Raw genomic sequence first — 24,349 nt, 5'->3', positions numbered from 1 at the left:
TCCCATCTCCACAGAGGAACTCTGGAGCTCTGTCAGAGTAACCATCGGGTTCTTGGTCACCTCCCTGGCCAAGGCCCTTCTCCCCGATTGCTCAGTTTGGCCAGGCGGCCATCTCTAGGAAGAGTCTTGGTGGTTCCATACTTCTTCCATTTAAGAAGGATCAGAGACCACTGTGTTCTTGGGGGACCTTCAATGCTGCAGACATTTTTTGGTACCCTTCCACAGGTCTGTTCCTCGTCACAATCCTGTCTCTGAGCTCTATGGACAATTCCTTTGACCTCATGGCTTGGTTTTTACCCTGACAAGCACTGTCAACTGTGGGACCTTACATAGACCGGTGTGCACCTTTCCAAATCATGTCCAATCAATTGAATTTACCACAGGTGGACTCCAACCAAGTTGTAGAAACATTTCAGTGATGATCAATGGAAACAGAATGTACCCGAGCTTAATTCCAAGTCTCATAGCAAAGGGTCTGAATACTGAAATATGTTATTTCTAGTATTTTATTTGTGATAAATGTTCAAAAATTTCAAAAAAATCTGTTTTCACTTTGTAAATTTAGGGTATTGTGTGTAGATTGATGAGGGAAAACATGTATTTAATAATTTTTAGAATAATGCTGTAACGTAACAAAATGTGGAAAAAGTCAAGGGCTCTGAATACTTTCCGAATGCATTGTACATCATATAACATTATTACACCACTACATATCTAGAATACAAAATGATTCTACCGTTTGCATGAATTACCTGATGTGGAATAGAGTTCCATGTAGTGATGGCTCCATGTCGTACTGTGCTCCTTCCATAGTCTGTTCTGTACTTGGGGATTTTAAAGAGACCTCTGGTGTCATGTCTTGTGGGGCATGCATGGGTGTCCGAGCTGTGTGCCAGTAGTTTAAACAGACAGCTCGGTGCATTCAGCATGTCAACACAAGTAGTGAAGTCAATCTCTCCTCCCCTTGGAGTCATGAGAGATTGTCATGCATTTTATTAATGTTAGCGGTCTGTATACATTTAAGGGCCAACCGTGCTGCCCTGTTCTGAGGCAATTGTAAAGTCCTTCTTTGTGGCATTTGACCACACGACTGAACAGTAGTCCAGGTGCGACAAAACTAGGGCCTGTAGGACCTGCCTTGTTGATAGTGTTGTTAAGAATGCAGAACAGCGCTTTATTATGGACAGACTTCTACCCATCTTAGCTAATGTTGTATCAACATGTTTTTACCATGACAGTTTTACAATCCAGGGTTACTCCAAGCAGTTTGGTCACCTCCATTTCCACATTATTCATTACAATATGTAGTTGAAGTTTAAGGTTCAGTGAATAATTTGTCCCAAATACAATGCTTTTAGTTTTTGAAATATTTTGGACTAACTTATTCCTTGCCACCAATTCTGAAACTAACTGTAGATCTTTGTTAAGTGTTGCAGTGATTTCACTCGCTGTAGTTGTTGAATCGTATAGTGTTGAGTCATCTACATACATAGACACACTGGCTTTACTCAAAGATTGTGGGAGTAAAGATTGAAAAAAGGAAGGGGCCTAGACAGCTGCCATGGGGAATTTGTGATTCTACCCGGATTACAGTATGTTGGAGAAGCTTCCATTACAGAGCACCCTCTATGGTCTTTTAGACAGGTAAGTCTTTATCCACAATATAGCAGTGGGTGTAAAGACATAAATGTAATTTGTTTATTGTAAATAGTAGTGGCAATATCGTCCTCTATCCTCAGCATTTCTCCATCCAAGTTGTCGATAGACAACAATAAGTATTTCACCTCTTCCACACTCACTTTACGGAAATCAAAATGACAACACGTCTTTCATAACTTGGTGAGTTATACTTGGATGTGTAGTGTCGACGTTTGTTGCTGGCATATCATGCCTACGTGTGCTAATCTTGTCAATTAAAAAAGCATTTAAGTAGTTGGCAATATCAGTGGGTTTTGTGATGAATGAGTCATCTGATTCAATGAATTATGGAGTTTGCCTTTTTGCCCAAAATCTAATTTAAGGTGCTCCAAAGATTTGTACTATTATTCTTTATATAACTTCTCTGTTTCATAGGTTAGGACCCCCAAAAGGCTAGGACCGGCTTTCACTGCATGTGTGGGCATTGATATGGGTACGCAGACCCACTAGCCACTGGGACCCCTTGTGAATTCAGATTTTTTGTGGCCCCCATCCCCATCAAAGTTGCTCATACCTGGTCTAAGGTCAAATAAATTGTACAAATAGTGCTGTATAACAGACAGATGTAATGGCTTGTCAATTCAACCACACACATTTGTAATTTTACCATTTTGGAGAAGAGTGAGAGAGAGTGTGAGAGCTGGTCAAAATGTAGAAGAGAATAGACTGTTGCCCATGTTATAAAACCACTGACGGCATCACTGGAACTATGTCCTGTACTCTTGAGAAGACTCTCGTATTCTGGCTGAGTGAAAGCCAGTGCCGTTATGCGAGCCCCCATTGATGGCCTAACATAGTCATGTGTAGTGCAGCAGGAGAATCCTCTCAGTCATCCATAAGCTGCTGTCATCTGGGTTTATGTTGAAGAGCAATACCTTTCCAAGCAGATTCCATTTAGTCCACACAAGAAGACGGAACGTGTTTAAAAGTCATCCATTCACTGCAGGCTCACTTTAACACAATGATCTCACTCAAGGACTTCGTCAAGACATCACTTCGCTATTTCAGAGTTATAGGTAGAGAAGACCAAATTGTAAATGCTTAATGGTACAGTATATAAGAGCATTGTCAAAGATAAGAGTATTGTGACATTAAAAAGAGGTAGACAATTTACAGTGAGAAAGAAGAAATACAAAACAAACCAGCTGTAAAAATATAATTAAAACAGACAAGGACCAAAGAGAAAAAACTTCAGGAAGTTTGGAGAATTTTTTTCAGCACTTGTCAGGGTTTTCATCATAACAAATCGCCCTGAAATTTGGCTTTGAGGAGCCAATTCAAATAAAACCACACCACCACCATTCGTGTGCTTCAGGCTCTGGGCTGCGGTTAATGGAACATCCTGACGAAAAGGACCAAAATGTGCTACATAGCATTTTACCCAATACTGATTTCTGCTCTTTTGCCTGTTTCATAAGCTTTGATTTTCTCTTTAGTTTCACATTTAACATTTTACTTCAATCCACATACTCAGAGCTTACACTTGAACAGTCTAAATAACATCACGTCTGAAGGGCCCCAAGATGTTGAAAAAGGCCCAGCCCAAACTTAAAAAGATTCCTTTCCTGACATGGTATTTTTTACAAACTCTCTCTGCTTCCTCTCTCTCCAATTTATGAAGCAGCAGTAGAACCAGATACATTTGTCTCTGAGCAGTTACTGCTTCAGTATGGATATACTGTAAATGAGAAGTATGCCATCTGAACTCAGTCCAACTTCAGCCTTACTTATCTTGGACTGGTTTCCATGAGAATAAGTCTCTGCAAACCAGACAGAGTCCATTCACAGACAATGGGTTTCTTCTATCCCAAGAATTTTGTGTGTTTGTGCTGTCTCATTGTATAGATCTCTTAATGATGTTCAGTCTTCCAATAGAACTGAACAAGCAATACCACCAATAGACTAATAGACCAATATACAGTAAATGTTTAATATAAAGCTATTTCAAATTACATAATTAATTAATAGATGGATCTAAATCAAAAATGTTATGGGATCGCACTGCTCAACACTTGGTACCATCTCCAGTCAATCATCAGGAATGACAGTAAGACATGTTACCAAGACCTTCCTTAGCACGTTAATTTAGATCCATCTACTCCCAGATATTTACACTGTCAGACATTTCTGAGTCAGTTCAGTTTAATTTACATAATACAACATGGCTGAACTACCCTTTTTAAACATAGTCAGCAACACAATTCTGATATTTGCTTTTACAAGGTGTTTGAAGTGCTACATACTTTAAATCGGTTAAGTGCGTATGAACCCCTCTCTAGTTACTTGCACATTGATAAATATCACCTTTCTGCAAAAAATGAAATCCAAACATTGACCGATTGTCATCCAGTTTAGCCATGGCTTGACATGGCCTCTTCTCTGTGAACTTGAGCATGGAACGAAGCAGGGAGTAAATGGCTACCATGTTGTGGGGATTAGGCACGGCACAAGCCACAGTCCCTCTAATAAAAACACCCCGCACTGTTAATGTAACACATTTGGAAGGTCACAGTTCCCTGGTGTGGGTGCCTGGGATTACTGGATGTCCCGTGAGCCTCTAGGAGCCCAAAGAGGGCCTTCGGAGGTCCTCTGGTTATTAATGACATACTCCCTCATGTAACCGATCTGACATCATAACCACTGCCAGGAACAGCTGGCCTTCATACGAGTGAGCAGGACTGACAGGGGTCAGTGGACAAGAACTCCACATCTACATTATAACAGCAACAGATGTCTTTCTCTCTAGGCTTCCACTCTTACTTTTGAAATCGACCTGATCAAGTCTCAAGAAGAGTAAGAGAGTATGAAAGAGTGAAGATTGACATGCGTGTGTGTGCCTGAGGGAAAGGGGTTCAAAAATATAGAAACAAACAGTCACTATCAGTGCAATCCAGTAGCGGCACGTGTGTAAAATCACTGGGGATGCCAAGCCCCCCCCCCCCCCCCCAAGCCATATTACAACCTATGTGTTGTGATAATTGTGTTGTTTGTTCCATAACCTGTTTATTCATATGCCTTGTGACCATGATATACAGTGTATAGGCCTAAAGGGAGAGACAATGAGAAGACACAGTGGCAGAATAAATTCAAGAACACCTTTGTTCTATCACAAAACTGGATAGCAACCTCTGCCCAGTGAAGTCCACAAAGCATATTGCATGTACAGTAACAGTCAGTTACATGGCCTACAGCATGGCAAGAAAGGTAATGTTTCTGACCACTAAACAGCTATTGATTTAGAACCACAGAGATTTAGTGCAAGTCGCAAAGAAAACAGGAGCTTTCTCCACTATTCCAGCACCATTTCAACTTACCACTGCTTACTCTAATACAGTAGCAACTAAAAGATACCAAAAACAAGTCCAATCAACGTAAGCTAAATATGATTTGCCTGTCCATGGTTCTGATTTCGGTGCGTGTTTGCGTTCGTGCAAGTATAAAAACATGTAGAGAAACGCCAATGCCATCCTCTTTTCTTTTATGTTGATGAAGCGGTCTATCACTCTGTCATACAGTACACACTTATTTGTTGTCCTAGGCTACCTGGCTAAAATGCCTTCTAGCTAGCCTAACTTCCATTAGTGGGCAACGTTAGCCAGTTAACATTAGCCTTCTATAACTAGCAAAATATTGAACTTTCATCCTCTCAGGCCAGGGGCACAACAATGTATGAATTAATGGTTGAATTGCCGTTATAATTATTGACCAGTATGGGGAGAGAAATCCAAATCCCTATCTCCATCCATGGCTAATTTAGGAAAGGGACAATTTGTTAACTAGTGGCTACTGGAGGACAACAACACAACGAGATGCAACAATTCAAGTTTTTCTGTCAATGATGTGTGCTCTCAATGGGATTTGATAGGAGTGACGTCACAATCCAAGCTGGCTTCCCAAGACACAATTTTTTGGTTCGCCAGTACCATTCACAGTTGAGCTCACTCAATATAGCTCAACTCTGATTGGCTATTTTTTTAAAGATTTTTTTATCATGGGAGGGCAAATGCTTGCTGGCTTCCCTTGCCTTCAATGCTATGGGCGGCAACAATGTCACACTCATTTGGACATCATCAGATAGATGGTCTACACGTAGAGTGACAGCGGGGCGCTGTTCTGCTCGCTCGGATGCTTTCTCCTGTGAAATACATTCAATCTCTTATGAATTGAAGGAAAATGATGAAACACAGACGAAAGATACATTATTTTATGTTTTTTTTTGTAAACTTTTTTGGAAAGCCCGGCTTCCCTTGGCATCCATGAATACACACCACCGGTGCAATCATGTTGGAGCCATGATGATATTCATGCTGGTGGCAGAAAACGTTTCCATAATAATAGCCAGTAACTTGATTTCAGTTCTAATACAGCGGTTTCCTAATCAGCCTGCAATCATGAAGTTCATGACAATAAGAGGACATACACACTGAAGATTGTGGGTTCTACACAGCATTAGTCATATCCCATTGAAGGTTTTGATAGCCCAATTCCAGAGCCAAAGCTCCCCAAACAAACATCCTCCTCTTCCTCTGGTCTGTGTTGTGGTAGAATGGCACTCCCTTCCCTGCTGAACACATGGCTTGAGTTTTCCCTCTCCACTGTGTGGTCAGGCCTCACATGAGACCCAAACATTCAAACAGCCAAATATGGCGTTCATTAGGTTGGCTCTGTGTATTGTACTGCTGGGCAACACGGCTCTGACCATATTTCATACAGCCTGTCCTGGGAAGAATCAGGGCTGTGCACTGTGAGGACTGGCACGTGAGCTCCAGACTGACTTGAAGAATGGCCACCTGAAGAGAACGTGCCCACTGCCATTGTCAGGTCTACTAGAAACAGAATCGGTCTAATGTACAGTACATGGCATCACTTAAACATCAGAGGACTTTTTAATATCAGCAATAATATAGAAATGGGCAATTCCTTTCCATATACTTGCATTCTATTAAAGTGAATTGAAATACCAACCATCATCAACAGCACATCCAAACATCTAAAATAGCAGCCAGTCCCTGCATGGTATCCACAACAGTCTGTTCAGTGAACCAGGGGGAATAAAGCATATACTGTATGACCATATTTGGTCTGGCTGACTGCATTTGCAATGTAATGGCCATCCAGTACTACATCATAGTTCTCAGAACAACCAGTGACCCCAACCGCAGCATTGAAAAGACTAACAGGGACCTCTACTGGAAAGAATGTTGGTGAGCTGATAAAGTCTTTGCTTTGCTATTCAATTCGACTTCCCTTTCAGGCAATTCAGGATTCCTGTTCAAGAATGAATGATACATACAGTACATTAATCAGAATGACCAGCAACAAACTGGGCCATGCTTGTTTCAAACTCTTTATTTTCAGTGAATATAAAAAATACATTTGTGACCAGATAAATATTATACATAGAGTATCAGTTCATTTGAACTTTTCAAACAAATTCAGTTAAAGAAAGCACAACACCTACATTTGAATAACAGCTAGTCTTTTTTCCTATTTCAATTAATGCTTATAGACAAATTGCTTAGACAATATACATTATCTCAGGATAGTCATTACATTTATCAATAAAAACTAATTTATAGTGGTTTAACAATTAAACAAGGAAGTTCATTAGTCCTATTTATAAGGATTACTTGTATGTTGAATGAATATCAAGGCAGAGCAAATTCCCATCTTTAAGAGTTCAATAACTTGCCACATGCTCATGGAATGCAGTGGTGTGTTAATTTTCGTATATAGTCTAAAACCTAAACGACCCATGGATGCACTTTATATACCAGCAGGGTTTACGGCAGGCAGATGGGCTACCAGCCAAGGCAATACATTGTGTTATGGCATAGGACTAAGTGGTAGTTGAAGACCTAGAGAGTTATGGTTAGACTAGACTAGCAGGGTTTCCCAAACACGGTCCTCAGGACCTCAAGGGGTGTACATTTGGGTTTTTACCCTAGGATTACACAGCTGATTCAAAAAAAATCTACTAATCATCAAGCTTTGAATCAGCTGTGTAGCAGCACCACTTGGGGTCCGAGGACCGAGTTTGCGAAAGGCTGGTAGAGACATGTTCTCATCCAGAAGGATGAGGCTTAGATACAGCCTTGAGCTGTTGGTACAGCAGAATCAATTAAGGCACTAGTACACAATGCAGACCAGAGACTGACAACAAGGGGTTGAGGTGGTGGAGTGGAAGCAATACTAATGACCTTATACTACACCAATACTGTAATAACATAAATTAACTAGTTTCCTAGTCAGGACTGGACTGTATATAGTTTCATCACGTGTTACATTTGACAAGAGCATTAGTAGTAATCCTGAATGGTTGAACATGGAAGGCATTGCTTGCGCTGCTCAGTGCATAAGGTTATACCAGCCATCTCAGTGCTGTTTAAGAGTAAAAACACCATACACAGCTGCATATACAATTCCAATCAGTGCTGCACTCTCATCAATCTGATATAGTATATTGAGTGTTAATGTATTGCTATGATCATAGCCGAGAGTAACAATAAGAACATGAACACAAGAAGAAGCTCATCTTCCAAATTCAATGGAATCTGTAATAAGTATAAACACCATCAGCTGGAAAGGGCATGGCCAAACGGAGCATAGCTTTGCTGTTGCGTGTGTATGGTGGAACTACCAACTCTGGCTACTGTCAATTAGACTGGAATTAAAACAGAGACAAGAGAGAACAAACATGACAAATAATGTAAACTGAGCCTCCTCGTGCAGGCAGCAGGCAGCCCAGAAAAAGTGTGAGGGGTGGGGGGAGAGAATACTAGTCTGACAAGCATTACAGATAGGATCGCACATAGACCCCAAGATTTAGCCCCTTAATGACCCTCTGCACGTGACTGCATTATGCTCCTTAAATATGAGTGACAGCTGAATGTCCAAAGGAAGGAGGCAGTGATCACCTTACTCACACACCATTGATAATTATTACTTGGAGAATTATTACTGTAAAAGGTATTATGATGCTGTAAGATGTACTAGCGTCTGCTGTTGGCTTTACTATCCACTCAGACCAGACCCACTGACACTATGATTTTAGTGTGAAGATGAAGTTCTATCACATTAAATACAGTATATAAAATTCAAACATTTACCTATTCAACAGCAAATCCAAAGCTCACATTCATATACTAACATATTACAAATGCCCAATTATAAGCTACACTATTGGTTAGTAGCTTTATTGATGTGTTTTAGTTATAATGGTGCATGCAGGCCAATGATGAAATGAAGCATTGGAGTACAGCAATACTTCGACCAACACTTAGAATGCTGTCTGAGGAACTTAAGCTATAGATCCCTATGTCAGCTGTGCCAGTTGGAGTGAGCTACCCATTTTTATTTTACATGTTTTAAACTACCTTCAACAGATTTAGAGATGTATCCATGAAAGCTGAAAGTATTAATATTATTTGCCATTATTGGGTCCAATAATGTTCATTTAACTTTGATGTCCTTATTCATGTATCCTACCATAAAATCAGTAAGATAATCCATCTCAATCTTCAGATTGCAGGTCCTAACCCCGCTAATGCAGTACAGCTGTATCCAGCTGGTCCTTATATGTCATACTGTGAATATCATCCTCTGTGAAACACACACATCCACACACACACACGCACGCATCTGAACACAGGCACTAGTTCCTCTCATAAAACAGGCCTGGCCCAAGTACGTTATACACTCCACCCGTAAGTGAGAGAGAAACAGCCAATCACAGGTGTCAGCTACATCTCTGTGTAACAATAGGTTACAATCTGATGTCCATCAACTTTCCTCTGGACCAATCATCTCTCATCCTCCCTCAGTTCAGAGGGCAGGAACTTGTACTGCTGCTGTCTGATCTGAGCCAGCTTCTTCCTGGCCTCCTCCAGCTCTCTCTCCTTCCTCAGCATCTCCTCCTGGGCTGCAATGATCTGAGGAGAGGAGGAAAGGGTTAAATATTAAATACACGCTTTAGTCTGCTCATCTTCAATGTGTCCTGTAGCACTCAAACCCAACAGGTAATAAAATTGTCAAACCATTTCCTTGAGTCCCTTTAGTGTACATATGGACTTGATTGAGTTCTACAAAGAAAATATTTTCTTCAGAACATTTGGAATACTGCTCATACTCCATTTCACAGTAGGTTTCTTCAAAGCGGGTTATAGAAAACCTAGAATTAACATAACTGTTCTGTGGTAACTGGTGGAATGTCTTAAATTTAAGTATGCAGTAAGTATCTATTTATTTTCTTAAGCAAGGAGCTCTTGTGGATTTGGGAGATGGCAGCGGGTGGGTTATGACTAGCCCACTTGAGAGAGACCCGCTTTGGGAAAGTGTCTCTGGAGGGGTGCTGGCTAGAAGCCCTTCAGTGTTACACACACCCATGTACGCACGGACACTCAGGCGCACAAATGCACGCACAACATGATTTCTGGAAGACACTCAATCACCTTCCTCAGTTGAAAACAAAGCTTCCTAGGTAGAAGGGAGCCCTAGGCTAAGAAGTAGACATCCACTCTTCAATTACATATGGCCATGGATGAAAAGTGAGTGGATAACCACAAGAATGTGAAAACTTTTCAAGGGACTTGATGTTCAGGCAGCTGTGGATGCATGCGAAACCACAGATTTGAATCGCAGCCGTTGTTCTATTCAGTCATACTGTAGTGGCCTACCTCAATTTCAAAACCATTTAGTTAGAGGAAACATTTGCATGTGAAGGCAGCAAAGCTGGGAACAGTTGAAAAGGTAGAGGTGGAAAATCCAAAGTAAAATTGAAGTGACACTTCAATGTGTCACTTACAGGGTATTCAGAATATAAACTCTAAAATCTCACCTGAGCAATGCCACCCACGAACCTGGTCTTGACCACCACACTGTGGTCATCAGCTTTGTCAAAGGCTGCTTTCTGAGCCGCCTTCACCAGGTTGTCTGATGCCCGCTTGACCGCATTCCCAGCAGCCTTAGGGATACAGAACCCATGGTTAATGCCATCATATTGTGTGGAGGCGAAGTCAGGGAAATAGCAGTGGAACCCAGTGGGTTGTGTTGTGTTTAGTAGGGTTATACCTGTAGTCTCCTCATGGCCTCGGAGTCCGGTTGAGCTTTGACCTTGCAGGCCACTAGGAGCTGGGCTGTGGAGGCTGCCACTTGCTTGGCTGAGGAGATGAGCTTCTCCTCACTGGCGTGGCCCTGGACTGAGGCATTGGCTGCCTCACACAGGTTACTGGTCGCTGCCGCCACCATCCTCGCCTACAGGGAATAGCAACCACACATCAGGGTACAGCCTCAGACAGAAACATTGATTCACCATGCACAGTTTCACAATCAAGTTCGGTTTTAATAGTACATGTAAAAAATAAACAATGATGGAAACTCACAGCAGATATGAGACCATGTGACCACTGGCCATCATCCACAGCATTGGCAAGAATGGATCCCACCTGGAGGGCAGAGAGAGAGACATTTCACAGACTTGTGTTTTTTGTTGCTGAGGTGACATTCAGACATTTATGATTCTGAAACAGTTGTAACTGACCTTGCCCTGCGCCACCAGCTCTCTCTGAGCTGCAGAAGCAGACTTCACCAGAGCACTAGTGGCTGCAGCTATGGACTTCGCTGCCTCCAGGATCTGCTCCTCAAAGTCCAGCGTCTCATCAGCTTGCTAAAAGCAAAAGCACACATTTAACCATGGAAATTTACTTAGGGCCATATCTTGTGGCAATAAGAAAAAACAAACTCAATTGGTTGTTTTATGGTGGCATGTTGAGTTACTGGCCAATCACATCCACCAACACATTTCATAATGGGGAATGCTTCCACGGATCTTCAAATACTGTTTGCGGTTGGAAAATCCAAACAAAACACTTTGCAAGATACAGAAGCACCTCTAAAAAGGGAAATAAATAATGTAGTCTACTGAGACAGGAGTGACATCAGTCAGTGACCACAGATCATGCCAGCAGCACCAACACACAAGGCACACGTGGCTGGAGACAGGGCGGGACACTGTAGGAATATGTTTGATATATAGTTGGACTTAATAACAACCTAATATATCAAACATATCAGACAGAGGCCTGCAGAGAAGGCTTCCAGGTCTACAAAATCTCAAGAGAATGGAGGAAGAGTGAAGCATGCTGGGGCGGGAGAGGTCCTTCTACAGGGTGGGAAGGAGGGGAGAAGGGGCACAGAGAGGAAAGTATGGAAGGAGGGAGTAGAAGGTGAATAGGAGGGGTTGTAAATAGTCACAGACCCTACCTCGTCATTAGAGGAAACATGGTTCACTCTGATTTAGATGTTTTATTCAATGTTCCTTTCTGAAGTTGTACTATGGGCTTGATATTTTGAGGTCTACGATATTCTGCAGTAAACCTCGTAAACCGTAGCTGGTAAGAATGATTGTTTCATGATAGAAACAAAGACCTCAAAACCTCTGCCCTGCCTCTCTGCCTTGTGGAAGAAGATGGCATGCACCATTGTTAACAGCTCACTAGAGGGCAGACAGATACTGACATTCAAAAGAAGCAAACCTCCCTACACCCCCCTCTCATAAACAATGTGCCCTGCTGAAGTCTGGACCTGAGACTGCAGGGCTATCAGAAAGTCCCTTATGAAAACAGGAGATTCTCCAGCCATGTTTATTACTGCACCAGAGAGCTGGAGAGAGGGACCAGATCTGATCAACCAATGACACAAAACAAGAACACCACAGAGCACTACAGGAGAAGGAGGAAGAGTATTGGGAGGTTCAATGTACACACCATCACACACAAACAAACACACAAATGTATACAGCTCACACCTTACATACTTACTGTTCAACTTTTGTAATCAAATTTCAGACAATGCAAGTACTCACAGAGATAGTTTTGTTACAGTTTAAGATCAGTAAAGTTGGGTTGTGCAAAATCACTCCATGAAAGTGGGTGAACACCTTGGGCTGAGAAAGGCCCTTCTTATTTTACTCAAAAAAAAAAACGAATGCTGTAATTAAACAAAGGAAATGGGTTCAACAAGGAGGATGATGACCTTTCCTTCAATAGGTTTCAGACAGACGATCACAAATGTGTACTCATTCCAACATAAGCTTCAGGTCCCAGTAATGTAATTGTCTCCTGGCAACACGGCTCTACAGAATCTCTAGAAAAACACCAGATTGCTCCCCAGACAACACCTTCTAACGGCCATAAATACATCGACATTCTGCAAGCTCACAGAACACACAAGTAGGCTGTCTTGAGTCAGCATCGTTTTACAGGTGGGTTACAGTTCACATAATACTCCCATTTCACCCCCAACAAATCACAATCTCAGCTCTGAGATTGTAACAAATTACTGTACTTTAAAGTCAATGTGAACCTTTGTTATCTTTGGCAAAGGTAGCCTTCCTGAGTAGATAGGTGTGTTCTGTGTTGGAGGTCTGGTCTGAGAGGTGTGGAGAGATGGTTGAGAAGGGGACTGGTAGGCCTACCTTGGGCTTGGCTCTGGGTTTCAGCTGCTCCAGTTTCTTGGCTGCGGCTTCGATGGAGGCTGCCGCACCCAGCAGCTCAGTCTCTGCGATGACAGTGGGGTCCTCGGGGTCCACCCATTCTGACCCTAAACCACACCACCGAGAGGTCATAACCACATTATACAAATCCTACAACACAGAAATACATTCCCAGTTCAGACAGAGCCAGTTCACTTATGCCCTGTCTATACAAATGCCACCGCACATAACAAAATCCACATCACACCAGTCAATTTACAACACACAAACAACTCCACACATGCAATGATAACGAGCATTACACCTCTGAACATACAAAGCCAACCAGATCAGATTTCCACTCCATGTTCTATCTATAGCGATTCTAATGCCTCAAAGTTAAATACGGTTAAATAAGAGTTTAAAGAAATAGACTTTCAATGGATTATTGACACTCTTTATAGGTTTTAAAGTGGCCATAAAACGGGACTATTTGGGAACAGCTTGGAAAAGCAGATGGAATGATGTTGTTGCAGATTATGTTGAACCCTGGGGAAATCTGTTCAGTCACCCTTCCCCCCTTCTCTACCTCCCCTCTGTGCCTGTGTGAAAAGTGATCTGCAGGAACCAAACAGCCCCATCTCTCACTTACCCCCATCTGAGGCAGGATAGAGAGAGGGAAAGAAGAGGCATTAGAGGTGAAATGGATAACCCCAGTGGGTCTTTGGCTGTACACTGGGATCCAATTCTCACCCAAACAAAATATTCTTATTTTTTTATTGAACCTTTATTTTAACAGGGAAGATATATTGAAACCTAGATCTATTTTACAAACGTGCCCTGTATATAAAACCTAAATATACACATTATACCCGAACTACACTACCGTTCTAAAGTTTGGGGTCACTTAGAAATGTCCTTGTTCTTGAAAGAAAAGCACATTTCTTGTCCATCAAAATAAAATCAAAATGATCAGAAATACAGTGTAGACATTGTTATTGTTGTAAATGACTATTACAGCTGGAAACTGCTGATTTTTTAAATGGAATATCTACATAGGTGTACAGAGGCCCATTATCAGCAACAATCACTCCTGTGTCCAATGACATGTTGTGCTAGCTAATACAGGTTTATCATTATAAAAGGCTAATTGATCATTAGAAAACCCAGGAGAGATGGTTGCTGATAATGGGCCTCTGTACTGGGCCTCTATGTAGATGTTCCATAAAATAAATCTGTAATTTCCAGCTACAATAAGTTTCCAGCCCACGCGCACACGCACGCACACAAATGTACATTGCTTGAATAAATAGCCAGAATGGTATATCGTGTTTCTGCAGAATGCAGTAGTCTGGTCGAACTATGCTCCTCTAGGTGAATGTGTGTGTGTGTGTGTGTGTGTGCATGTATGCAATTGTGTGTGGCAGCGCTGTGTACGGTCTCACCCTTCATGGCCTCAGCTGTCTGAATTAGCTCTGTCACACATCCCGCAACACACTTGGAGTGAACCGCCAGCTGCTGCCTCTGGTCAGCCGTGGGCTTCTGAATCACCTGGACACAAACAGAGACACAATCTTCCTCATGGCAACTTATGCCATCAGGCCAAGCTAAGAGAGGTTATGAGTCATAAGGTGTTGTCCGTGTGATGCATTGTATTCTCCATCTCACCAGCAGTACTTGCTCCAGCAGGTCGATGTATCCAGTGGTGCACTCTGACCCGTAGTGCAGGGCCTTGCTCCTTACCTCCTCACTCACCTCTGGATGACAGGCCGCTTGCTGGAAGAAGAAACAACAACTTAGAAAAGGTGACATTTTCTATGCCAAGTGATATTTTCAGCCTGGTAATATGCTCTGCTTAGTGATATGCTTTGCCTAGATGATATGCTCTGCCTAGTCAGTGAGTCAATGTCTAAAATATAGTGTGACCACTAGTCCAGTGATGCCCAACTCCAGTTCTCCAGTACCCCCCAACAGTAAAATGTTTTGTTGTAGCTCCGGACAAGCACACCTGATTCAACATTTCAACTAATCATTCAAGCCCTCAATGAGTTGAATCATGTGTGGTTGTCCGTTGCTGCCACAGAGGGTACTGGAGTTGGGAAACACTACATTAGGATATACTATCCAGACCACAGAAGGCTGCTGAAGGCAGGACGGCTCATAATAATGGTCGGAACGGAGCAAATGGAATGGCATCAAACAACTGGAAACCATGTGTTTGATGTATTAAATACCATTCCACTGATTCCGCTCCAGTCATTACTACAAGCCCGTTCTCCCCAATTAAGGTGCCACCAACCTCCTGTGATCCAGACTGTATGTTATTTAGAGCAGTATGAGCCAGTTTGTTAAGGTCTCCAAATACTTTTTGATCCTTCTTTCCTGGTCTTTTCACTGATAGAAGTAAAGTAAGGTGATGTGCCTGAAGGACATCATGCTTAATGTTCAAGGCTTAGTGACATCGAACCATGAGTGAGTCACACCAGCCATCTGAACTAGCCCCTGCTGTCCTGCTCTCACATTTTCCCTGGCAGAGCAGCATTATGGGACTGAATGCTGTGCTGTAGTGTCAGTGTGAAGCCTGATTTGACAGGGTTGGGGTGGATTATCACCTTGCAGGTGGTCAGCATATCAGAGATGGCTTTGCGGCTCAGGTTGGCTGTGGCGATGACGTGCTCCTGCTGGGCAGAGTTGCCCGCTGCCACAGCCTTGGCTGTTGCTGTGGTGATGCCCTTTGTCATGCGGATAAACTCTTCCGGCGTGGTCGACTTCTCGGGGACGTCCTTGGACTGGAACACCTTCGCACACACACAGCATGACTAACTGTGACTGCATTGACAGCCACTGAGGATGATCTACTTTGATGCACATGTTTGTGCATTATTACTAAGGGACAGGAGTTTTTCCTGACATTATGACCTGACTAGAAAATACTCCTGGCGCTTATTGTTAGTCTTAAACAGTCAACAGTCAGCCCGAGGTGTAAACGACCACTGTCAGAGTAAATACGTAGGGTGGACAAATGTCCTAGTGTTATTGATGCTACTATAATTGTGAGCTAAGTGGGCTGTGTTTGAATTGGATTTGCAACCTAGGTAAAGCTTGTTGTGGTCCTGAGGGTACACTGATAAGGATTAGCAGTAAATCACAAGAAAAACAAGGGGACAAAAATTACAGGGTCTCTTTCCCCCTGTGTCTGCTACAAAATCCCTGATAAGACCAATGAGAATACTGCAGGGCTTTTGGGAGGATAGGAGAAGAGGAGCAGCAAAGGTTGAAAAGATATCAGAGTTTAAGTTAGGTAAAAAAAAAACAATTTTAACAGTTAGGTACGGCATTCAATATAGAGGCACACCTCCCTGGTTTTAACCAGCCTGGCAAGGGGAGCCTGTCAAGGAGTCTTACTGTCAACTCCTGTTTGATGCACTCAATGGTTGCCTCCAGTGCCCTTGTCCCGCGAGTAGCCTCATCCTCCACAGCCTTGACCGTCTTCAGCAGTGACGTCACATTGGTCACCATCACCTTTCAGGGAGAGAGAGGGACTGTAGAAGTGGGGATGACACTCACAAAACACAGAGCCAGGCCAGCAGGTGGCGCTGTCTCCACCTAGTACCAGAGACCAGACTGGGGTCTCGCAGTAGATAGAACACCAACAGTATGGAAGGACAATACTATATATACTATACAAAAACCTTGAAGCAGAAACACAGACAAACTTGTTTTATAAGCAAGAACCCTACAACAAAACCTCAAACAGCCTGTTTGTGAGGAGCAGATTTTGCCATGGAACGCTGAACATATTTCAACAAACCTAACAGAGCGAGAGAGGGTCCCATTCGGAGGTCACCATATGTTGGAGGAATGAAAACAAGCTGTGAGCTTGAGCAGGTTACATGGGTGGCCCTAATTAGATTAAAACTAAAGAGGAAAATAAGCCTAATGTAACAGTTAGAGTTGCATATGTATGGCTGAATTGTTGGAGGATAAGAGTGATTGAAGGGTGAGAGGATTAGGGGCGTGTCTTAGAGAGGTAATGCTTTGGTTATGGTTATATGATGCTGGCTATACAGTCAACCTATAAATCCTTTGATCTGGTCCAAGTTATAACCAAGGACAGATATACTTAAAGCCCATACCTGGACTCGGGCTGTAAGGCCTGCGAACTATGAGGTCTCTGCACACTGCGAAATATGCTCCCAAGTCTGTTTAGTGTAATGTTTCCTTGGATATCCTCTATTAAAATTGAGAAAGATTACTGTGGAGTTTATTTTGTGTCTCTGAACTGCTGGCCTATGTGTTGGTGGGTATGGGGGGAGAGTGTGAATAGAAAGGACAGGGCAGGTAGGTTTGGCTAGGCTTCAGTAAAGCCCCAGTCAGTGGCCGTCTCTCCATAGTGTTGGAGATAAGGAGCCTCTACAGTCCTACAGTCACAGTGGTGTGATCACAGATGGCTCAGATCTCACACCCACTGTGACAAGCATGAGTCACACACACCTGATACCCATCTCAGTGACAGTGGCAAACACACACGCATCTCACACACACATCACACACACACGCATCACACACACACACACACGGTCAAACACGAACAGCGATAAGAAAGTGTCATATCCTGCTGGAAACCGGATCCTACATAATGATTTGAGAACCTGCTGCTGTGACACACACAAGACATCATATTGTATTAGATAATGTATCTATAGATAAGCATATCCCTGTACAGGAGCTACATTTGTGCAAAACAAGGGCGGCTGAACACACAAATTCAGTGGGATATATTGTTAAAGATGTGTGTGTCTTACAGTACCTTGGCAGCACTCTTCAGCTGATACATGGATGGGTCATCTGCTGGCTTGCCTGCAGCACACTTGGTGGCACCGATGAGCTCAGCTAGAGCCTTGGCCACATCTCTCACCGCATTTATGAGGACCACCTGACAAGAGGGGGCAGGAGAGAGAGAGAGACATTAATACAGCACAAGTACAGGTTTATCAGGCCTACCTCAGGGCAGGATTTAACAAAGCCTGGCCTTATCACTTCTTCTTGGAACTATGATACTTTTAACAAAGTGAAGGGGAGAGATACAGCAGGAGGAAATGTATGTAAGAGGGCTCGGTTACAGAATGGCTAGACAGAATGACAAAAGAATATCAGAACAGTGCGGGTCTGTCAGGATTACCTTTATATAATACATGGGCATACAGGTTAAATTATGATTGGACTATTTGGTATGTGATATAAATATGTGTAAATATTTATTCAAAAAAATAGTTTAGTGTCTGGAGATTGTTGTAGTGTTACATTTATGTGTTGTCCTTTCAATCCAACAGGGTGTGGTCAGAGTATTACCTGAGTCTCTGGGTCGTCAGAGCCCATGCTGGTGGCCCCCAGTTTGACCACATCAGTGAGCATGGTGATGGTGTTGGCTGAGGACTGGGCGGCCTGGGCCAATCTGTCCTGACTGGATGCTGCCCCAGACACCAGCCGCTTAGTGTCCTCCACCAGAGCCTTGGCTGTCTTCAGGATGCTCTCCCTGAAGAACACCACACAAAACCTTGTCAAATACCCATTGGGAACAATACAGATTTATTGAAATGAATACTCTATAGTCATACAGAAGCTGCAATTTATGGGAAGAAATATTCCTTTTTCTCAAAAGAAAGCCATCTTGTATGAGGTCAAAGTCCATGCATTCTATTATATTCCTTCACTGACCCATATTTGACCTGTGGTTTCTGTGGACTTAATATGTTTGTCCCAAGGTCATCTCCTCAACAGAACAGTGTTCACCTCACTACTCTGTCCTGGTCTGGTCTCACCTGTGGTCTGCGAAGGACTCTTCGTTCTCAGGGTTGAGTGTTCCGGCCGAGGCGAACATGATGGTGGTGTCCAGGTCAGCGATGATGCCAGAGACAGTGCTGGCTGCTGTGATGCAGGCCTGAGTGCCTTTGTTACCTGCCTGCAGTGCAGACAGCACCATGGAAACCTACACAGAGACAGAGAGACAGACAGACAGACAGACAGACAGAGCAACACACAACACAGGATTAATAACAGCTCCTCCAGGTCGGTCTCAAAAACATTCAAACACACAGCATAATCATAAACTAATCATACTCTCTGACCTTATTATGTTAAGAGAAAACGAAGGAGCTTAGGCATAATATCTGCTATTATCTGTGAATGACAACCACCACTCAGGATCCATGGCTTACGATCCACCATCACCAATTAACATGTTGGTAGAATCCTCATTTGATTAAAGCTTCCCATTTGCATTCAATTCAAGATGTGAATCAAGGTAATGGGAGGACCGACTGTGAGGCAATCTGAGAGAGCTGGACTGAGCAGGGAGCTGTTAGGGAGCTAGCAGAAGGAGAGAGAGGGGGAACCGTGCATTAGCCTTGAGCCTGCTGCTGCACAAACACGTTAAAACAATGAACCCGACGCTGCATCACACACACTCTCCCTCCCGGTCCAGACAGACAGACGTCTGCGGTCCCTCACAAACAAACGAAAAGCCATGGGAGACGCATTCAAATGAGGCATAGCAAGGTTCAGCTCCCCAGTCCTCAAAAGCATTAGGCCACAAATTATTCAAGTCTGATATGAGCCTTGAATCAAATCATGCAGTGGGCAAGGACAAGAAATTCTAATGCCGACTCATTGAGAACCAGTGACATCTTCTGCTAGTTCTAGGGTCACAGAAGGGACAAATTGGTCTAATTTCACTATATAAGTAGAATCAAGAGAACATAAACTAAAACACTGAACTGATATTAATCTTCACGGCTACTGTAGAGCACAAGTTGTTATCTTAACACAACACATAGAAAACATAACTCCAGTTTCATGACACCTACTGTAGGTCTGCTTGATTTACTCCCCCAGTTCTTCCCCCAGGGGAATAAGGGCTTTCAGGCACAGTGGAGAATGCTCCATTATAACAAACCATAATTCTGAGAGCCTATTCTCAGCTATTTCCCTGACACCAGAACGACATTCATACCTTGACTCTTTCTTCAACTGATATATATTTCTTTGCATTCAGATAATAACATTGCAGACTTTAAAGTTATCATAATTTATCTCAAGGTTTAAGAATTACACTATAACAGCCTTCTTTCCAGCCTACCTTCTCAGTGACGCCACGGGCACACTCGATGAGCTCCCTCTTGGAGAAGCTGTCAGTGGGGCTCATCTGCAGGGCCCCAGCCTTCTGAACCAGGTAGATACATCCATGGCCCAACTCCTGGACCCGCGTCTTAATCTGGAAGCCCACCTGCAAGCACAGCCATCCAGTCCATCAGTACCACAGAGTCATCTCTGAGAGAGCTGCCACCCACCCACTCACTCACTCCCTCCCGCCAGCCCTCCCTCCTTCCTTCCCTCCACAGAGCAGACAATGCCTCTTATCAGGCTGCTGGGTAAACCTGATTCATGGGTGGGTGGTACTTCATTACTAGCATCACTATAGGCCTTTAGGCTTGGAGGGGTACAATGTCACTATGGTAACAAGGATTTCCAGCAGGCAGTTATGTAAAGGGTATTGATAAGTGTGTGTTGTTATTAGGCTACGTTTTCACACCTACTGTCGTTAGCGGCCCCCATCTCATAGCAGAGATGATCTTTAAACACAGACTATGTGGGTGCAGCTGAGACAGGGAGCCAGAGGTTTGAGATGTGAAAATATATTCCAGTTTGATTTCACATTATGGAGTACAGCCTCAAGGAAGATTCATCATATCAAAGAATGCCATCCACCCTGTGACATACAGTGCATTTAGAAAGTATTCAGACCTCTTGACTTTTTCCACATTTTGTTACGTTACAGCCTTATTCTAAAATGTACTCAATTGTTTTTATTCCCTCAATCTACACACAATACTCCATAATAAAGAAGCGAAAATTAGTTTTTTTGCTAATTTATAAAAAATGATAAAACAAAAATATCACATTTACGTAAGTATTCAGACCCTTTACTCAGTACTTTCTTGAAGCAATGATTACAGCCTTGAGTCTTCTTAGGTATGACGCTACAAGCTTGGCACACCTGTGTTTAGGGAGTATCTCCCATTCTTTTCTCCAGAGCCGCGCAAGCTCTGTCAGGTTGGATGGGGAGCGTCGCTGCACAGCTCTTTTCAGGTCTGTCCAGAGATGTTCGATCGGGTTTAAGTCCGGGCTCTGGCTGGACCACAGAATTCAGAGACCTGTCCCGAAGCCACTCCTGTGTTGTCTTGGCTGTGTGCTTAGGATTGTAATCCTGTTGGAAGGTGAACCTTCGCCCCCAGTCTGAGGTCTTGAGCAGGTTTTCATCAAGGAACTCTTTGTACTTTTCTCCATTCATCTTTCCCTCGATCCCGACTAGTCTCCCAGTCCGTGCCGCTGAAAAACATCCCCACAGTATGATGCTGCCACCACCTCCAGATGGCCTCCTGAGTGGCGCAGCAGTCTAAGGCACTGCATCACAGTGCTAGAGGCGTCACTACAGATCAGGGATCGACCCCGGGCTGTGTTGCAGCCGGATGTGACCGGGAGACCCACGAGGCTGCGCACAATTGGCCCAGCGATGTCCGGGTTAGGGGAGGGCTAGGCCGGCTGGGATGTCTGTTTCATCGTCCTCTAGCAACTCCTTGTGGCGGCCAGGCACTTGCACGCTGACTTTGGTCGCCAGCTGTACGCCGTTTCCTCTGTCACATTGGTGCGACTGGCTTCCGGGTTAAGCGAGCAGTGTGTCAAGAAGCAGTGCGGCTTGGCCGGATCGTGTTTCAGAGGACGCATGGCTCTCAACCTTCACCTCTCCCAAGGCCGTACAGGAGTTGCAGCGGTGGGACAAGACTAACTACCAATTGGATATCACAAAATTGTGACGAATTGTGGCGAAAAGTGCATTGAGGCCAAAGGGTTCAATCGTGGTTTCATCAAAGGTGGCTTTTGGAAAACTTCAAGCGGGTTGTCATGTGCCTTTTACTGAGAAGTGGCTTCTGTCTGCCACTCTACCATAAAAGGCCTGATTGGTGGAGTGCTGCAGAGATGGTTGTCCTTCTGGAAGGTTCTGTCAGAGTGGCCATCGGGTTCTTGGTCACCTCCCTGACCAAGGACCTTCTCCCCTGATTGCTCAGTTTGGCTGGGCGGCCAGCTCTAGGAAGTCTTGGTGGTTCCAAACTTCTTCCCTTTAAGAATGATGGAGGCCACTGTGTTCTTGGGGACCTTCAATGCTGCAGAAATTTTTTGTAACCCTTCCCCAGACCTATGCCTTGACACAATCCTGTTTCGGAGCTCTACGGACAATTCCTTCAACCTCAAGGCTTGGTCTTTTCTCTAACATGCACTATCAACTGTGGGACCTTATATAAACAGGTGTGTGTCTTCCCAAATCATGTCCAATCAATTGAATTTACCACAGGTGGACTCCAATCAAGATGTAGAATCATCTCAAGGATGAAGAATGGAAACAGGATGCACATGAGCGCAATTTCAAGTCGCATAGCAAAGGGTCTGAATACTTATGTAAACAAGGCATTTCTGTTTTAAATTTTAATAGATTTGCATACATTTCAAAAAACCCGTTTTCACTTCGTCATTATGGGGTATTGTGTGCAGATTGATGAGGAAAACAATTGATTTAATCAATTTTAGAATAAGGCTGTATCTGTAGTATATCTGTACATACAGTGCCTTCAGAAAGTATTCACACCCCTCAACGTTTTCCACACTAAATATCAATTTTGTGTCACTGGTCTACACACAATACACCATAATGTCAAAGTGGAATTGTGTTTTTAGACATTTTTAAAAATTTATAAAAAATGAAAAGCTGAAATATTTTGAGTCAGTAAGTATTCAACCTCTTTGTTATGGCAAGCCTACATTTCAGGAGTAAAGTCACATAAGTTCCATGGACTCTGTGTGCAATAATACGGTTTAACATGATTTTTGAATAACTACTTCATCTCCGTACCCCACACATACAATTATCTGTAAGGTCCTTCAGTCGAGCAGATAATTTCAAACACAGATTCAACCACAAAGACCAGGGAGGTTTTCCAATGCATCGCAAAGAAGGGCACCTATTGGTACATGGATAAAAAAAAGCAGACATTGAATATCCCTTTGAACATGGTGAAGTTATTAATCACACTTTGGATGGTGTATCAATAGACTCAATCACTACAAAGATGTAGCTGTCCTTCCTAACCCTGTTGACAAGGCACTAAAGTAAAACTGCAAAAAAATGTGGCAAAGAAATGTACTTTATCTCCTGAATACAAAGCAATATGTTTGGGGTATATCCAACAGAACACATCACTGAGTACCACTCTTCATATTACTTTCTAGCATGGTGGTGGCTGCATTATGATATGGGTATGCTTGTAATTGGCAAGGCCTCAGGAGTTTTCTAGTATAAAAATAAACAGAAAAGAGCTAAGCACAGGTAAACTCCTAGAGGAAAACCTGGTTCAGTCTGCTTTCCAACAGACACTGGTAGACAAATTTACCTTTCAGCAAAACAATGACCTAAAACACAGAGCAAATATACACTGGAGATGATTACCAAAACGACATTGAATGGCTTAGTTACAGTTTTGACTTACATCAGGTTGAAAATCTGTGGCAAGACTTCAAAATGGCTGTCTAGCAAAGTTCAACAACCAACTTGACAGCTCTCTGCAGGTCATTCACTAGGTCCCCTCGTGTGGTTCTGGGATTTTTGCTCACCGTTCTTGTGATCATTTTGACCCCACGGGGTGAGATCTTGCGTGGAGCCCCAGATCGAGGGAGATTATCAGTGGTCTTGTATGTCTTCCATTTCCTAATAATCATTTCTTTAAACCAAGCTGCTTACCTATTGCAGATTCAGTCTTCCCAGCCTGGTGCAGGCCTACAGTTTTGTTTCTGGTGTCCTTTAACAGCTCTTTGGTCTTGGCCATAGTGGAGTTTGGAGTGTGAGTGTTAGAGGTTGTGGACAGGTGTCTTTTATACTGATAACAAGTTCAAACAGGTGCCATTAATACAGGTAACGAGTGGAGGACAGAGGAGCCTCTTAAAGAAGAAGTTACAGGTCTGTGAGAGCCAGAAATCTTGCTTGTTTGTAGGTGACCAAATACTTATTTTCCACCACAATTTGCAAATAAATTCATTAAAAATCCTACAATGTGACTTTCTGGATTTTTTTTC

General features: G+C 43.1%; 1 protein-coding gene across 4 annotated transcripts in view; it reads right to left on the bottom strand.

The window, feature by feature from the left end:
• Positions 1–7,032: 7,032 nt before the first annotated feature.
• Positions 7,033–24,349, bottom strand: part of LOC110520933 (talin-2) — a 153,824-nt gene continuing 136,507 nt past the window's right edge. For all 4 annotated transcript variants that reach the window (XM_036975472.2, XM_090226693.1, XM_090226736.1 and 1 more), the window contains 14 exons: positions 20,307–20,453; positions 18,991–19,157; positions 18,521–18,704; positions 17,979–18,104; positions 16,574–16,690; positions 15,781–15,966; positions 14,837–14,944; positions 14,614–14,719; positions 13,172–13,296; positions 11,237–11,362; positions 11,079–11,141; positions 10,768–10,950; positions 10,535–10,660; positions 7,033–9,629 (listed from right to left, as the gene is read on the bottom strand). In XM_036975472.2, coding sequence (XP_036831367.2) covers positions 9,501–9,629; positions 10,535–10,660; positions 10,768–10,950; positions 11,079–11,141; positions 11,237–11,362; positions 13,172–13,296; positions 14,614–14,719; positions 14,837–14,944; positions 15,781–15,966; positions 16,574–16,690; positions 17,979–18,104; positions 18,521–18,704; positions 18,991–19,157; positions 20,307–20,453 — 1,893 coding nt within the window. In that variant the 3' untranslated portion in view covers positions 7,033–9,500. The remainder of the gene's footprint in view (positions 9,630–10,534; positions 10,661–10,767; positions 10,951–11,078; positions 11,142–11,236; positions 11,363–13,171; positions 13,297–14,613; positions 14,720–14,836; positions 14,945–15,780; positions 15,967–16,573; positions 16,691–17,978; positions 18,105–18,520; positions 18,705–18,990; positions 19,158–20,306; positions 20,454–24,349) is intronic.

Source organism: Oncorhynchus mykiss, chromosome 1 (genome assembly GCF_057628025.1).
Source record: "Oncorhynchus mykiss isolate SJ-2025 chromosome 1, ASM5762802v1, whole genome shotgun sequence".
Taxonomy (NCBI): Eukaryota; Metazoa; Chordata; class Actinopteri; order Salmoniformes; family Salmonidae; genus Oncorhynchus; species Oncorhynchus mykiss.
The sequence above is the reverse complement of the archived record's forward strand: the minus strand, read 5'-3'. Positions and strand labels throughout refer to the sequence as shown.